Genomic DNA, 15905 nt, shown 5'->3' with positions numbered 1-15905 from the left:
AAAAATATTCTTGTCTTTTTGTGAATTTGTGAACGTGTGATTTTATTCATAGATAAAAATCGATTTGTTTTGACATTTATTAAACTTTCATTCACTATCTTGCCTCAAGGGTTTATCCTAGTTAAATGTGATTTTTCACCTTAGTTTCAGACGAAATTCAAGAAATAACCTATATTTATGAAATTGAACCTCAAGATTCAATAAAATGTAATTCTTCATGTATTCTCTATACTAAAAAAAAAAAAAAATTGAATTTAGTTAACCAAACAAGAGATTTTACAGATAACCCGATCTCAATGGATGACATGGTCTTCATTTTCAACACTATATGACATCATTTAAAAAATTTTACTTTCTGTATTTATAATAAATAATAGACATTTCAAAGGTGACGTATAAAATTGTCCATAACTTTTTTATTAGGCTAAAATTACATTCTTGAAAAAATTATCTTATAAAATAAAAAAAGACCTAAAAGTAAATAATTGAAAATTTTGACATTAATTTAGAAACTTTTGTGAGGACTACAAAAGTCTTTTGATTGTCTCTTATAGATAGGAGTAATTTTATTCGCCATAGGTTAGAACTCCTTCGTAAAAACACGCCATGGAACTATTAATATTATTTAACCCAAAGGCCAGTACTGTATATCATATGATTACATAAAATGAGTCTGCAGAATCAGCTCTTTCAATTAGCAAGAAAGTAAAGAACCTCCACATGGTACAGTCCAATATTTCTAATTTAAGAATCATCGTTTTACTCCATCGCTATTAAATGATGTAAGTCCTTCTGTGAGACAAAAGAGAAGGAAGAAAAGAATTAAAGTTGGATCATAACAGAAGGAATAGATTGGTTTTCAACAAAATGGAAAAATGATGGTCATATCATTTCAAGGCTAATAAGTAAAAATTAGCTATAATATACCAAACAAGAAACTTATCCATACATACTAGTGTTATTCTAGAGAGACATATAGATAGTTAAAAGGCAATGGTGGTGAACTGGTAACTCCCACTATGGCGAGGTTCGGGGAACGGCTTCATTATCAGACGTAGCCTTACCTTGCATTTCTGCAAGAGGCTGTTTGATAGTTACTTGGCAAAAAAAAAAATCAGCAACTAGTATCCTCATTCCTCACAGATGCAAGATGACTAAATTTAAGAGGCGTTTGCTGGGTGCAATCAACAATGGAGGAGATTCAAAATATAAAGAAGTAATCACATCTTTATGTATACATAAAAAGTAATTTTGACCTTATATATATCAATGTAATTTTCCGGCGAAGGGGTTTGGATGAACCCCCTTGTAGACTCCTGGCTCTGGCCCTGGGTGCAATATTGTAATGAAGAAAACAAAAATGAACTAACCTGCCATCAAGTTGTCCTCAAGTTTTGGAGGCTCTCAGGAATACTCTTGAGCTGTTCACACCGATCAATCATCACTTTTCTTAATCGAGGCATTCCTACCCCATCCATCATCAACTCCTCAAGATTATCCAATCCTCTAATCCGCAGAACTTCAAGTTGACAAAAGTCACCATCACAATCCATAGTTTTTCCAATGTAGCAATCAAAGTCCAGCTTGAGGATCTTCAATTTTGGTAGCTTATTCAGTGTCTGCAAAGGGTCCTCTGTCAGCCGATTCTTGAGTAAGGTCAGCTTGATAAGATTAGGAGGGAAATGCTCAAAGCTTGGCAACATGCTTGGTGAGAAGAAAACGTCCAAGTGCACCTTAAGGAGATTTGGACAGCCTGACAAAGTGAAAATTTCACTTGAAATGTCATGTGTAGTATCATTAGATAATCGAAGATTCTCAAGCTTCTCAAAGATAGCGTTGTTCTGGTTGTTCAGCACATTTATGGTTTCTTTAGAGGCACCAGAAACTGCCAATCTTCTTATGTTGGGACCAACTTTGCACAACCACTCGGGGTTCCAGTAGCATACGTCCATTGTCTCCAAAGTTTGGATGTTTGGGAGATTGACTTCAATGGGGTAGTGCTTGGTTACGATGTTAGATTCTTCGAAACCCCAATATCCAACACAAGATCGAACAAACAAAGACAGGGCACCTATTTGGAGATGTCTAAGTTGTTCCATCTTCCAAATGCAAGTTGGAAGTCTAATGGAATCGCAACCTCGTACATCCAAGGTAAGTAGGTATTTCAAGTTGCTTATACTTGAAGGAAGGCAAGTATCTGAGAACCCTCTCAATCTAAGGTAACTCAAATGGATCAATTTCCCAATAGGGCCTATAACCGACCATCCACACTTGTCGGGGGATGCCAAGATTTCTAAATTGAGGACTCTCAAGAATCCTACATTTTGGAAAATATTTTTAACCTTCTGATTTTTGGGGACTTTAATGGGTTCAAAACTAAGAAGTGCATAGATCTTTGGGGTTTCAAGGTGACAAGAAAGATACTTGTCCGCATCCCTTTGATGTACAGCAAGTCTACGAGGTCCCTCGACACAACAACTGGAGCTTGTAGTGCCTACTATGTCGTTAAGAGAATGGAAGAACTTCTTACCCTTTGCTACCTTGATGCAAAGATCATGAAGCACATTATGGATACGACAAGTTTTAATTTTTCCATCGTACCTTCGTTTGGAGACTTGAATCAGGTTTCTAGCAACCAAATCATTTAGGCAAAACTCCCCAACTTCCTCAATCTCACAATCTTCTCTTCGGGTTATGAATTTCTCAGCTGCCCACATGTTAATCAAGTCGAACACAGGAATTTCATAGTCCTCTGGGAAAAGTGCGAAATAGAGGAAGCAAGGTCTTAAGGAAACGGGCAAGTCTTCATAGCTCAAACGCAAGATCTTGGAGCACTGGTCTAAGTCTTGCTCGTGATTTTGATGCATATTCTTTAGCACCCTATTCCAGTCATGTTCACTTTTTTCTTTTGCGCGCAAAAGGCTAGCTGTTAAAACAATGGCTAATGGCACGCCGCCACATCTTTTCATCAATTCTCTGCCTATGCCTTCCAAATTTGTGGGAATCCCACTCTTATTATCCTTTGATGCCCTCAACAGAACTTTTATGAAGAGTTTCCAACTATCCTCAGGCTTTAAAGGTTGTAAGTCGTGAATTGATCTGTCTCCTCCAATATACCTTCCTATATCATTATTCCTAGACGTGATGATTATTCTACTACCATTTTTGGAATTATCAAAGATAGGGAAATTTGGGGATAAAGCGTCCCATATATCGATACTCCAAACGTCATCTAGGAAGATCAGATACCTTTTCTCCTTCAGGAATGTGCGGAGGTTGATGTTCTGCTCCATCTTGTCCTCTCCTAGTCCCACCTGTTTAGCCAACTCAAGTAACACTTCTTTCGATCTTGTCTCTTGGAAAACAGAAACCAAAGCAGAGCAGTCAAAATGACACTTGACCTGCTTATACACTCTTTTTGCAAGTGTGGTTTTACCCAAACCACCCATACCGATGATTGAGATCACATCGGACTCTGAGTTTGTGTCGAGCAACTTTGTCTCCAGCTCCTTGCAATCTTTCTCTAGACCAATGATTTCCGATTCATCCACATGTAGGAAAGATCTCCTTTGATCCGAAGTACTGAAAATTTCATCTTTGTTATTGCTGCTTGAATCTGTGATGTTATATGTCACCCGGGCACGATCAATGTCTGCAACTTTTCTCTTAATCTCTTCAACCCGAGCAACCAACTTATGAGCGGTGTGGCCATGACAAGAGAAAATCCGAGCAGCTTCTTTGAGACACTGAAGCCCCCACTCTCCCTCGCGATGAGATGCTATTTCACAAAGATAAGTGTCAAGAACATTTTCGACATCCTGAGCAAGTTCTTGAATATCATTTATCAGGTTTGCTCCTCCATGACTTGATATTTGGTTAGCCTCCGCATCTGCTAGGTAAGATCTCATGCGTCTCATCTCGGTTTCAATCCAATGGATGTTTTCCCGCAAGGACGAGTCCGAAGACACTTCATTAAACAGTGCATTGCTGGATATGTCAATAGCTTTGTTGATAACTGCTGTGAATACTATTTCAGCCATGGACAAGGCTGATCATCTGCTTCAACAATAAAACAAGACTGGCGAAGACTTCAAAGTCATAAGCACCGACAAAGGTGACAATTATTTGCCCACCTTTTTCTTTAAAATGAGCCCCATGATCTTTGCAAGTTTTAGTGGAATTTAGCTACGAAATGGGTCCTGAAAATGATATCTGTGGGCTCGGATTGATTTTTTTAATTAAACCACCAACCCAGATTAATTGAGTTTCGTCGTATTATGTCATTGAGAAGAATCTTTCTTTTTTCGGTTGAGTACTGTTCAATTTCATTAAATTCCATTGAAGTAAAGGACATTTTAATTCTTTATTCGTTTTAGCTTTCTCTGTGGTAAGGAGGCCAGACACTTCATTAAGAACTTTAACTTTATTCTTTTTTGGATTGTGTTTTTTTTTCCCTTTCTTTCTTTCTTAAACTTTCTTCTAATTATATATTCTTTAACAACTTTTTTTAATTAAATATAACTTTAAATGCTAACGCATTAAAAAAAAATTTAAGAGTGAAACACAAAAAGGTGGGCATATATATATATATTATAAATTAAAATAAAATAAAAATTATACAATTAAGAAATATAATAAAAATAAAACCATCTTCTTCATCCCAGGATACGTAAACGTCGCCCATCATCTTCTTCACAACCCCCTGCACAACCCCGCCCCCACGACCTTCTTCTTCTTCTTCAAAAAACTTAGCCCTCACCACCTTTTCTTCTTCTTAGATTAACCCCTACCCCACAAGACTCGCCCCCACCACCTTCTTCTTTTTTTCTTCTTTACAAATCCCGATATTTTTCTCGTATATAATGTAGGCTCAACACTTGATTATACATCAAGGTATGCGTAAACGTTTGATCGTCGTTTTTATGTGTGTGTGTGTGTGTGTATATATATATATACACTTGTTCAAAACACGATTAATATAACATTTTTACGTTCGTATCTAAAACTTTATTATATTAGTGTTTCGACGAATATAAAATCGTCAACATTTATTATATTTTTAAAGAACCCGATATTTTTTAAAAGGAAACTATTTTGTCTCTTTGAGATAAAATAATAGCAATATTTAAAATTAGTTGATACTTTTAATTTTAATTCAATTAATTTAAAGGTATAAAATACTTATTATTTTTTATCAAATTTGATTTTAATTCTAATTCAAATTATTAAATTAATTTTACATGTTTAAAGACGAAACAAAATAAAAATTTTATCTATTTAAACGAAGAAATACTATTTTTTAATTTTTGATAAATATTCTCGATACATCATTTTACTTAAATGTCAGCTTTTGCATCGTTTTTAAGTAAATGTCTATTAGAATTATAATTTGACTAATTTACCTTATTCATTATTTGATCTCCATTTGGTATATTTTTTTCAGATTAATCTCTTTTCACATTTATTAGAGTAAGAATAAAAATAAAAAAGTAATTAAATTCTATCTTATTTTAAAATATAAATATTTTAAGTATATTTATTTTAGTAAACATGACAAATAAATGACATGGCGAAATAGCAAATACAGCGTTTAATAACTAGATTAGATCTCAAGCTAATATAAAAAAGTTTTGTTGAAAAAAAAATTGTATTTTGGCACATACTTTTGAAGAAAAGATTAATCTTACTATGAATTGATACGCATCCGAAACGTCAATCATTTTATTAATGAGATACTTTGAAAATTACATTTATTATTTGATTTTTTAATTTGGGGTGCACTTTTTTTTTTTGACATTATTAGTTTGCACTATTTTTATGCGTATATATATATATACTATGTTCAAAATACGATTAATATAATATTGTAGTTTGTGCTCCGTATCTAAAACTTTATTATATTAGTGTTTCTACGAATACAAAGTCTGCAATTTTTTTTTGACATTATTTGTTTTTTTAATATGGAGTTCACTTTTTTTTATTTTTGATATTGCTTGATTTTGTTAATATGGGGTCCACTTTTTTTTTCCGTGAGTTTAGAGATGGTGAGTTCCACTTATTTTCTTCTTTTTATTTTTTTATTTTTTATATTGCTTGGTGTTGTTTAGTATGGGGCCCACCCTTTATGGGGTGCACTTTTTTTTGCCATTATTAGTTTGCACTATTTTTATGCATATATATATATACATATACACTATGCTCAAAACATGATTAATATAACATTGTAGTTTGCGTTTCGTATCTAAAACTTTATTATATTAGTATTTGCTACGAATACAAAGTCTGCACTTTTTCTTTTTGGACATTATTTATTTTTTTAATATGGAATTCACTTTTTTTTATATTGCTTGGTGGTGTTTAGTCTCGGCCCACCACTTTTTTAATTAAGGGGCTACGGACGACGAAAAAACCACTTTTTTTTTTCAAACAAAACTTTAGAGATGGCACCTTTTTTTTTCTTCTTTTTATTTTTTTATTTTTATATTGACGATGTTATTTAGTATACGTATCCTTTTTGGGTATCGACTTTTTTGGAACATTATTAGTTTTGACTATTTTTACGCAAAAATATATATATATATATAAAACACGATTAATATAACATCGTAGTTTAAAACTCGTATCTAAAACTTTATTATATTAGTGTTTGCTAATACATAAAAAACACTTTTTCTTTTTTGACATTATTTGTTTTGTTAAACAATTAACTTTTTATATTTTCAACCCCTAAAACGACGATCCGAACTTTTTTTTTTTATATGCGTGGTGTTTAGTATTGGGCCTACATTTTTTTTTATATATTGCTTGATTTTATTAATATATCACTTTTTTTTTAATTATTGGTTGGTTGTGTTTCGTATGGGGCCCACCCTTTTTTTTTTTTTTTTTATGGGGCTACGGATTAATCTATAGCCAAGATGGGTGCAAACCCATGCTTCTATATAAATTTAAATTTATGCATATATATATATATATATATATATATATATATATATATATATATTCAAAACACGATTAATATAACATTGTAGTTTGTCTACGTATCTAAAACTTTATTATATTAGTGTTTGCTATGAATACAAAGTTTACACTTTTTTTTTTTTTTTTTTTACATTGTTTGTTTTTTTAATATGAGATTCACTTATATATATTCAAAACACGATTAATATAACATTTTGTAGTTTTTTTCTCCGTTATCTAAAACTTTATTATATTAGTGTTTGCTACGAATACAAAGTTTACACTTTTTTTTTTACATTGTTTGTTTTTTTAATATGGGATTAATTTTTTTTTATTAAACCACCAACCCAGATTAATTGAGTTAATATTGAGAAGATCTACTTTTTTTTTCCGTAAGTTTGGATATGGTGGGTTTCACTTTTTTTTTTAAATATTGGTTGGTGCTTTTTTTTTTTTAAATATTGGTTGGTTTTTTTTTTTTTTAATATTGATTGGTGACACTTCATTAAGAACCAACTTTTTTTTTTAATGCCTAAAAGACGATCAAAACACGATTAATATAACATTGTAAATTCACTTTATTAAAGCTTTATTATATTATATATTCCCCTTAATACAACTTTCATTTTTTTTTTTTTTTTTTTACATTGTTTGTTTTTTTAATATGGGATTCACTTATATATATAAAAACACGATTAATATAACATTGTAGTTTGTCTTTCGTATCTATTTATTATATATATTATTATAAATTAAAAAAGTTTACATTTTTTTAATTGTTTGTTTTTTAAAATATAATTCACTTTTTTTTTATATCTTCTTCACAACCCACTTTTTTTTTGACGTTTGGAGATGGTGGGTTCCCCTTTTTTTTTTTTTTTTTTTAATATTGGTTGGTGCTTTTTTTTTTTTTTAATATTGGTTGGTGTTTTTTTTTTTTCACCCCATATTGGTTGGTGTTAATATGGAGACCACATTTTTTTTTTTTCACAACCCCCCTACCCCACCCCACGAAGCATGCCCCCACCACCTTCTATAAATGCTTTCTTCTTCTTCACAAACCCATGCTTTCTCTATAGTATATTCTCCTCATTCTTTTCTTTTCATTTTTACCATTTTTTGAATTTTTGATTTTGATTTTTATTTTTTTTCAAAAATAAAGTTATGGAATAATGGTTATGGAAGAAATGGGGTTGCTAATAATAATAATAACAATGGCCAACAATAACAACTAAAATAACCAATTTGGACGCATTTGAGTGTAAGTGGGACTAATTGAGAAGGAATTAGATGAAATTTGATGGGTAGATGATGGTGGTGGTAGTTGGATCCAGGCTGCTGCTAGCTGATTCTTGCATCCATTTTGAACTTGCTTTTTTCTTTCTGTTGTAGTGGTTCACATCAAAAACGAAAAAAATAAAAATTTAGAGGGCAGTTCGTCTAATTTTTTTAAGATGATGGTGATGATTTAGGAATTTTAATAATTGATTAGGAATTAATTAGCGTGGAAATATGATTAATAAAAGAAAATCTTTGATAAAGATGGAATTTTTCAGTTGGGTTGATTTAAGGAGGCGGTGGTTATGGTGGTAGTGGAGGTCGTGATGGTGGCGGCGATGGTGGTGGTTGCTACAAGTATGATGAGGATGGGGAGAAAGAAGAAAGGGAAAAAATAATAAAAGAAAAATAAAAAATGAAGGGTTGATAATTTTTGACATGATAATGATGTGACAATAACGGGGCATGAGTGTAATACACCTCACATTGTGAGAGTTATATTATTTTTTTGGGGTGAAAAATAATTAGAACAAAAATTGTTAAAGGGAGTATATAATTAATAGTTAAATTTAGTTGTTAAAGTGCGTATTCGTGCCAATTTCAGGATGAAATGATATCTTTTCTCTTCTTTTTTGATTTGAAATCTGCAAACAGAGACAAGTGATAAATAGAAATGTACTAGTACTATTACTATTTATCATGGCACCACAGAAGATAATAGTGTAAAGGAGCCCAGGATTACAGAACCTTAATAAATTAGAACCACTTTCAAATTTTGATTGCAAAATTACCATGACATACTACATTGACATGAGAAGGCATACATACCTGCAATTTAATACAACAAACGATTTTTTTTTTTTTTTTGTTGGTGCAGGGGGCATCCGATTCTGAACCTCCCTGCAGTAATACTACATTGGATACCCATATATGTTGAGTGGAACAGAAAGATATTCAATTTAAACCAAAACTAAAATTACCAACCAAAACATAAACCCAAACCCCAAAACCTCGACTCTGCTAGACCCTGATAGTTGAACCCTAACATCATCCACAACAGGTCCACAAAGAGAGCTCATATCATCACTTCTTGTATTGTAATAGATACTATAGAACGCAACACGTGTCCTGTCCGCCTTGGCCGTGAAGTTCAGGTTAGCATTCTGAAATGAAGAATTGGAATGGGGAGTGTAATGGATGTTTTGGGCCTGATCACCAGCAAAGGCCATGATTGCTAGTGGTTCCTTGCATGAGTCTCCTGCATGGCCCAACAAAAATGTCAATCTGTATGGCTTGTTGGGCTTGGTTTCAACCATCTGGGATATAATGCCTTCTTTTCCTGAAAGCAATTCTATAGCTCTTTTTCCTTCTGGAACTGTGAAGTGATATGTATCTATGTATCGAACAGCTCGATTTGATTCAACTATCCAACCAGGTAGCGACGATGTTTCCTCGTCAAGGTTGGTCGGAAGCAGAACGCCCAGGGAAGCATTCCTGAACATGAATGGACCTTCTTCAAAGTCTCCATTAAGTACTGCATTATCTGTTCCAATAGCCAATGTAAGAAACAAGTTAGCATTTTTGGTAGTTCTTTACATGCAACATTATGCTTCATGTTGATCACCTAAATTGTTTCTACTTTTCTGTCTAAACAGAAAACAATAAATGAAAATAGATACAACCTCCATTCCAATTTATATAATTTTGTTTTTTGTCCATTCCAACAAGAATGACAACTTTCTAAATTTAAAAATAATTTAACTGAAACTTTTCATTTTACTCTTAATAACAAAATTGTATAACCACACGAATATTATGATGTATTTAACCGTATATTTAAAACCTCAAGTTTCAAAAATCTTAGAACCACATAAATATGACGATATATCCATACCGATATTTACAAAGTCTTCATTTTATTTTTAACTATATGATCAGTCAAACAATGGGACATAATAACGTCAGTAAATATTTTTACTCATGACTAAAACATGAAGTCTTTGACCAAAACAGGTTAAACAGCTGGAAATGGGCCCAACAAAAGAAACAGAAGTGACCTTACCTTTGGACTTATCTAGTGCAAAAAGCTTCTTGATAGCAATATCATCAATAATAGGCCCACAAGTGGGGTCATCCTCCATACCAGGATTAGTAAATACGACACGCACATCATCGTCCTCAGATTGAAAGGCCCACGCGTAAGAATCCCAGCCCTGTACATTATACAGTGTCTGAAGATCAATGGTCTGTGATGCAGGTGGAACAGACACGTTAAGTGACTCTAGCTGAGCGCAGGTGCGAGCCGCACTAAAAGTGATTGAGTAAATTGAGCCTTTTTCTACTTTAAGCTCTTGGCTTATCTCAGCGTCGTTACCAAGCCTAACTGCGCGTCTACCTTGTGGTACTATGAGGATCATTCCACCCTGTTTTTGCCCTGATTCAACTAGCTCAACGTTGCCGTTTGTTTTCCAGCTTGGGATTTCGGCGGGCCCGTCGGAAAATCCGTCTCCAGACGAGAAACCGCCTGATGGAGGTGTCTCGAAATCACCGTTAACTAACGGACCTGCAAAATCAAAGGTTTGAATGATAATTCAATATAGATATAGGGTTGTTTAAAAAAAAATGAATTTTGGGTACTTTTAAGCTAAAATAGCGTTCAATCACTTTTGTAGTGTTTGAATAAAAAAAAAAAATATTTTACCCACGTATTTTTAAATCAGAAGTCATAAGTTCATAAGCCATAAATTATAAGCAAGCCACAAGTTATAGAGCCCGTTTGGATTGGCAGAAATTTAAAAAAAAAAAATAAGTTTTAGTTCAACTTATTTTTTTTTATTTTTTTCGAATCGCTTTTTAGATAAATTAAGTTAAATGGGTCCATTATTTTTTTTGAATTTTAAGCAAAAATGATTTTAAGTTAGTGGCAAACAAACACTCAAAAATTATAAAACTTATAAAAAGCCAACTTATAAGCCAATCAACTCATTTTCAACTTTTTCACTCTTCAACTGTTTAAATTTTTTCCATTTTGAGGATACTCGGGAGGAGTACATATTTTGCCCTGGAATCGCCCCATTTTTTCGGAACAACAATTAAATTTTGCGGGGTCCTGTGACCTTGCTAGAGCTCTATCTTGTTGGCATCACACCAGAACCGATTGCTACAAATTGAAATACCCTGACAAAATATGCTTTTCGAACATGCATTTGACGGGAACGTGCAATGAAATGTTTTTTTGGAAGGTTTGTGCTTCAAAATGCACACTTCACTAAGTAGGCGTTTGGCCATCAATTTTCAAACCATGGTTTCAAACTAGCATTTGGTCATCAATTTTCACTCATAGTTTGAAACATGGTTTGAAATCATGGTTTGAACAAGGATGATTTGGGATTTAAAATCATAATTTTAACTTTTTTAAATACAAAATTTAACCCATAAGTTAATATTTTGTAAAAAAAAAAATCTATAAGTTGGTAAATATTTTTAATAATTACCCCCATCAATCATTTGCCAATGTCATTAACTTCCACCAACCTTTATTTATGTCTACCAATCTTTAATTTATGTGGAAAGATTATATAAAATAGTAGTTACATTACTATTCATGTTAAATTTTCGATTTTATTAAAGTAAAATTTGATTAATTGATGTTGCATTTTTTTAAAAAGTCTTCTAGTAGTGTACTAATTTTGTTATAAACTATGATTTGCTCATTTGATAAGATTGTATAAAAATTGAAAATGTTTTGATAGTTTTCACAATTTGTGGAGTTTTTATGTCTATAAGAGAAAATACAACTTAAAATATTTAAATTGTATGTCCAAACATGATTTGAAACCTGGTTTCAAACCATGTCCAAACGGGGCCTAAATAAGCAAATTTACTTAACAATGTTTTCACATTTAAGCAAATATCAACTCGTTGGAGTTGAGATTCAATTGTCTTTGTTTTTTATTGGTGTCCAATGAATTACCGTCTCCTTAACATATGTGTATCTTCCTGATTTAGTTTTTGGAATTGAATTAAACTTTGTCCACTGTTTTAACACTAACACATATATTAATGGTGGTGTCCTGGTCAATTTGCGCATAGATATCAGATAACTCTGTCCATTAAAATTTTAAAAAATGAAAATAAAGTCGCCTAATATTTTTATCTACCATTAAAATTTAAACCTAAAACCTCATGATTGTCAACACATTTCATTAATCATTACTTTTTTTTCAAGCATTACTTATATCACATCCTTGGGTATGAAAGATATTTAATATTGAGCCCACTTGAAAGTGGTACCCAATATTAATGTGTGATATGAAGGAACATTCACTCCACAGTTCACACGGCAGAGGTAAGCTCTTTCACTAGTATGGTCATGTATAGAGGAATATATTTATCCAATTAAATACTATGGGTAAATAGTAGGCTAGTAACTCTGTAGGGCCTAAAATGTAACAGTGGTGTTATTGATATTAGTCATGATACTATATCCTTGCCTCCTTTTCAACCCACAACCCCTCTCCAACTCACGAAATTTAAGAAATTAAAAGGGACTTATATGTAAATCAAACGTATACAAAACACAAAAAAAAAAAAAAAAAAAAAAAAAACGTATACAAAATGTTAAAATTATCCGCTTTAATTAAGTGATTTGAGAATTTCACATAAATTTTTATATTAAGTGAGTTCCAACAAACTATGTCATTAAATATATCGGTGTGATTGTGTTGAGTGAGGACCATAACCCCTGCATTGTCCGTAACTCCTGCGTAGTCATGATTCTTACGGGGTGTCGCAGTAACACGTCATGACGATCAACATCAACGATATGATTGCTTATTAGATGCTATATATATTGCCCCTTTAATAACTTTATTTGATATTTTTAGATTAAAGAATATTTCTCCCCACTTCAAAATAAATGTCCAGTTAGTCCCGAATACCTTTTAAGATAATGCTAACTCTTAAAAAGAAAAAAAAATACTCCGATATTTTAACTAGATCACTCTTAATTAAATATTACATAATAAAAGTTTTTTTTATTACAAAAAAACTCAATTACCTAAATAGGGGTACATTTTTCAAAAAGAAATTAATTTTTTATTACTTATGTAAGTAGACACTTATTTTGAACAAAATAAAAAAGCTATATATGAACCGGAAGGAGTATAAGATAGTATTTTCATTTGATGCGCACACATTAAAATGTTGCTATGGAACTTGAGGAAATTACCTCTGTGTTACAAAATGTAAGAACACATATACTTATGATTAAATGTTCCTACCAATGTTAGATTTGAGTCCCAAAATGATTATATGCTTAAATAAACATACATTGAAGCTGAGAACGAAGACAAAACAAATTCTTTACCAGATCTCATATCAAGCAAGTATAAACATCCCATTAAGTGTATGAACAAACTTATGCAGTTTAATTTGTTGTATAGCTTCAAAGTGGGAAATGGTAAAACTGAAAGAGAAGACAAAAACGTACCATCTTCAACTTGCCCAGCAGCAGAGCAAGCAAGCAGAACAAGAAATGCTGTGACCCATTGGCATTTTGTTGAGCTCCAAGCTATTGCCATGGCGACAAAGAGAAATTCCCTCTTTTCTATGTTATTCTCACAAGAAAAAGCGCTATCTCTTGTGTGAGTAGAGGACAGAAAGAACTGAGACAGAGCTTTGAGTGAAGAAAAGGGGAAAGAGCAAATGTCCTTTTTATTCAAGATTCAGGCTCTTCTTTTCTTTTTCTTTTCCTTTTTTGTTTTGTTTGCCTCAGGCTCTTTTGTACTTTTCCTATTTTTGTTTGCATTTCATTTTTTTGTTTTTCGATCTAATTTACTCCACCAGTCTAAAATTGTTAGCGGCCGTTTGGTGCATGGTATAAAAATGATATCCTAAAGACTAATTTTTTATATCGTGTTTAGTAGGAGGTATAAATTTATTTCGGGATAAATTTATACCTCCTACCAAACACATACAAAACGAAGCCTTCCAGGGTGGATATCCCACCTTATCCCACTTATCCTGGGATTATTTTATCCCATCTCCCAAGTGGGATAAAATAATCCCAAGAAGTTGGATAAATTAGTCTCGGGATTATAATCTCGGGATAATTTTGGCTACCTACCAAATGATCACTTATTGTCATACTAAACCCAGTGATTTAATTAAGACTGAAACTTTAAGGGGTCGTTTGGTTGCTAGTCGAAATAGTCCGGATTATAATCCCGGACTAATTTATCCCATATAGTGGGATTATTTTATACCATCTAAAAGATGGTATAAAATAATCTCGATAAAGTGGGTTAAGAAGGTATAAGTGGGTTATTCAGTTCATTTTTATACCACGTTTGGTACAAGGTATAAATTTATTCCAGATTATTTTATACCTTATACCAAACGTATAAAAATTGTTATACCTTGAACCAAACGACCACTAAGATATGTGTTTGTGAATATGAAAAAGTTGTCACTTTGTTTTAATTTATATGACGATGTTTGACGGGGCATAAAATTTAAAGAATAAAAGATATTACGTGTGATCTAAAATATATCACGACACGTTTATGACCATAAATTATATCATTAAAGGTTAAATAAAAAATTTAACTTAAAATATAATGTATAGCTTTTGTAACAGATTATAAAAAAAAAAAATGGTATCATATAAAATAGAATAGGCAAAGTATTATTTGAAGTACCTCTGATAATATTATTTTAGTTTCTTTTATTTGCTTTTGATTGGGGATTGAGGTGGCTAGGGTTTTTGATGTTCACTTTAACCAGCTAGCTAATAGTTTGCCTTTTGGAGTAACTTTTTCTTTAGATCAATGAATGCTGAAGGACCTCTGCTTTTCCTACTACAATAATAAGAAAAGGTGTTTCTTGAGAGAGGCTTTTGTTAAATCAAGATTCTTCTAACTTCATATTACACCCCTAGATCTTTTTGTTAAGTAGTAGAGTAGTACATTTTAGGCTTAATGCATATGCGGCCCCTTAAAATTGCCCCTTTTTTTATTTTGGCACCTCAACTAAGTGTTGTTCTTATTGAACCCCTAAACTTGGCCTCAAATGTGTCTATCAAACACAATCCAACTTACATAATATATATGGTGAGTTTCAATTTTGTTTAGCCTTGAACGTGAATGTTAATCGCATCCAATGTGAAAAATTCAACCAATTAAAACACCTCACCCATTTTAATTATACACAAAAAGACAGCACATACATATGGAGGAATTAGATGCAAGATTTAGTCTGCTATCATTTCTCCATCACAAGAAAATATACAAATCGGATGCTAGAACCTTCACTTAATATATTAGAGCTTCAGATCACATAAGAAAATTGAACGTGCTCACATGAATAGGCTTCCGATATGCACATCATATGTGATTTTTCACATCAAATGTATAATTAAAATGTGTGGGATGTTTTAATTGGTTGAAATTTTCACGTAGGATGCGAGTGACATTCACGTGCAAGGTTAAAAAAAATTGAAACTCACCATATATATTATGTAAGTCGGATTGTGTTTGATAGACACATTTGAAGTCAATTTTAGGGGTTCAATAGGAACAACACTTAGTTGAAGTGCCAAAATTAAAAAAATAACAACTTTAGGAGGCCGCATATGCATTATGCCTACATTTTATCTTCCTTTGGGT

At 32.3% G+C, this 15905-nt stretch overlaps 2 protein-coding genes across 2 annotated transcripts; both read right to left on the bottom strand.

Annotated features, from left to right (window-relative positions):
- Positions 1-587: 587 nt before the first annotated feature.
- On the bottom strand, positions 588-4071 carry LOC132042508 (toMV resistance protein Tm-2(GCR236)-like). Its single transcript, XM_059433028.1, has 2 exons — positions 1371-4071; positions 588-792 (listed from the first exon to the last, which is right to left on the bottom strand). The coding sequence occupies exon 1, from the start codon at positions 4038-4040 to the stop codon at positions 1377-1379; it is 2664 nt and encodes an 887-aa protein (XP_059289011.1). The 5' UTR covers positions 4041-4071; the 3' UTR covers positions 588-792; positions 1371-1376.
- Positions 4072-8976: 4905 nt separating this feature from the next.
- Positions 8977-13931, bottom strand: LOC132042501 (protein DUF642 L-GALACTONO-1,4-LACTONE-RESPONSIVE GENE 2). Its single transcript, XM_059433024.1, has 3 exons — positions 13730-13931; positions 10301-10801; positions 8977-9781 (listed from the first exon to the last, which is right to left on the bottom strand). Exons 1-3 carry the CDS (start codon positions 13818-13820, stop codon positions 9198-9200), a joined length of 1176 nt encoding a protein of 391 aa, XP_059289007.1. The 5' UTR covers positions 13821-13931; the 3' UTR covers positions 8977-9197.
- Positions 13932-15905: the final 1974 nt, after the last annotated feature.

The sequence above is a fragment of the Lycium ferocissimum genome, chromosome 2 (genome assembly GCF_029784015.1).
Source record: "Lycium ferocissimum isolate CSIRO_LF1 chromosome 2, AGI_CSIRO_Lferr_CH_V1, whole genome shotgun sequence".
Taxonomy (NCBI): domain Eukaryota; kingdom Viridiplantae; phylum Streptophyta; class Magnoliopsida; order Solanales; family Solanaceae; genus Lycium; species Lycium ferocissimum.
Note: the sequence above shows the minus strand (reverse complement) of the source record. Positions and strands in the feature narration are given on the sequence as shown.

Coding starts and splice junctions, on each gene's coding strand:
- LOC132042508 (XM_059433028.1), bottom strand. CDS start 4,040: ATGGCTGAAATAGTATTCACAGCAGTTATCAACAAAGCTATTGACATA.
- LOC132042501 (XM_059433024.1), bottom strand. CDS start 13,820: ATGGCAATAGCTTGGAGCTCAACAAAATGCCAATGGGTCACAGCATTT. Junction 10,802..13,729: donor TGCTGGGCAAGTTGAAGATG/GTACGTTTTTGT, acceptor TTGATTTTGCAG/GTCCGTTAGTTAACGGTGAT. Junction 9,782..10,300: donor TGCACTAGATAAGTCCAAAG/GTAAGGTCACTT, acceptor CTATTGGAACAG/ATAATGCAGTACTTAATGGA.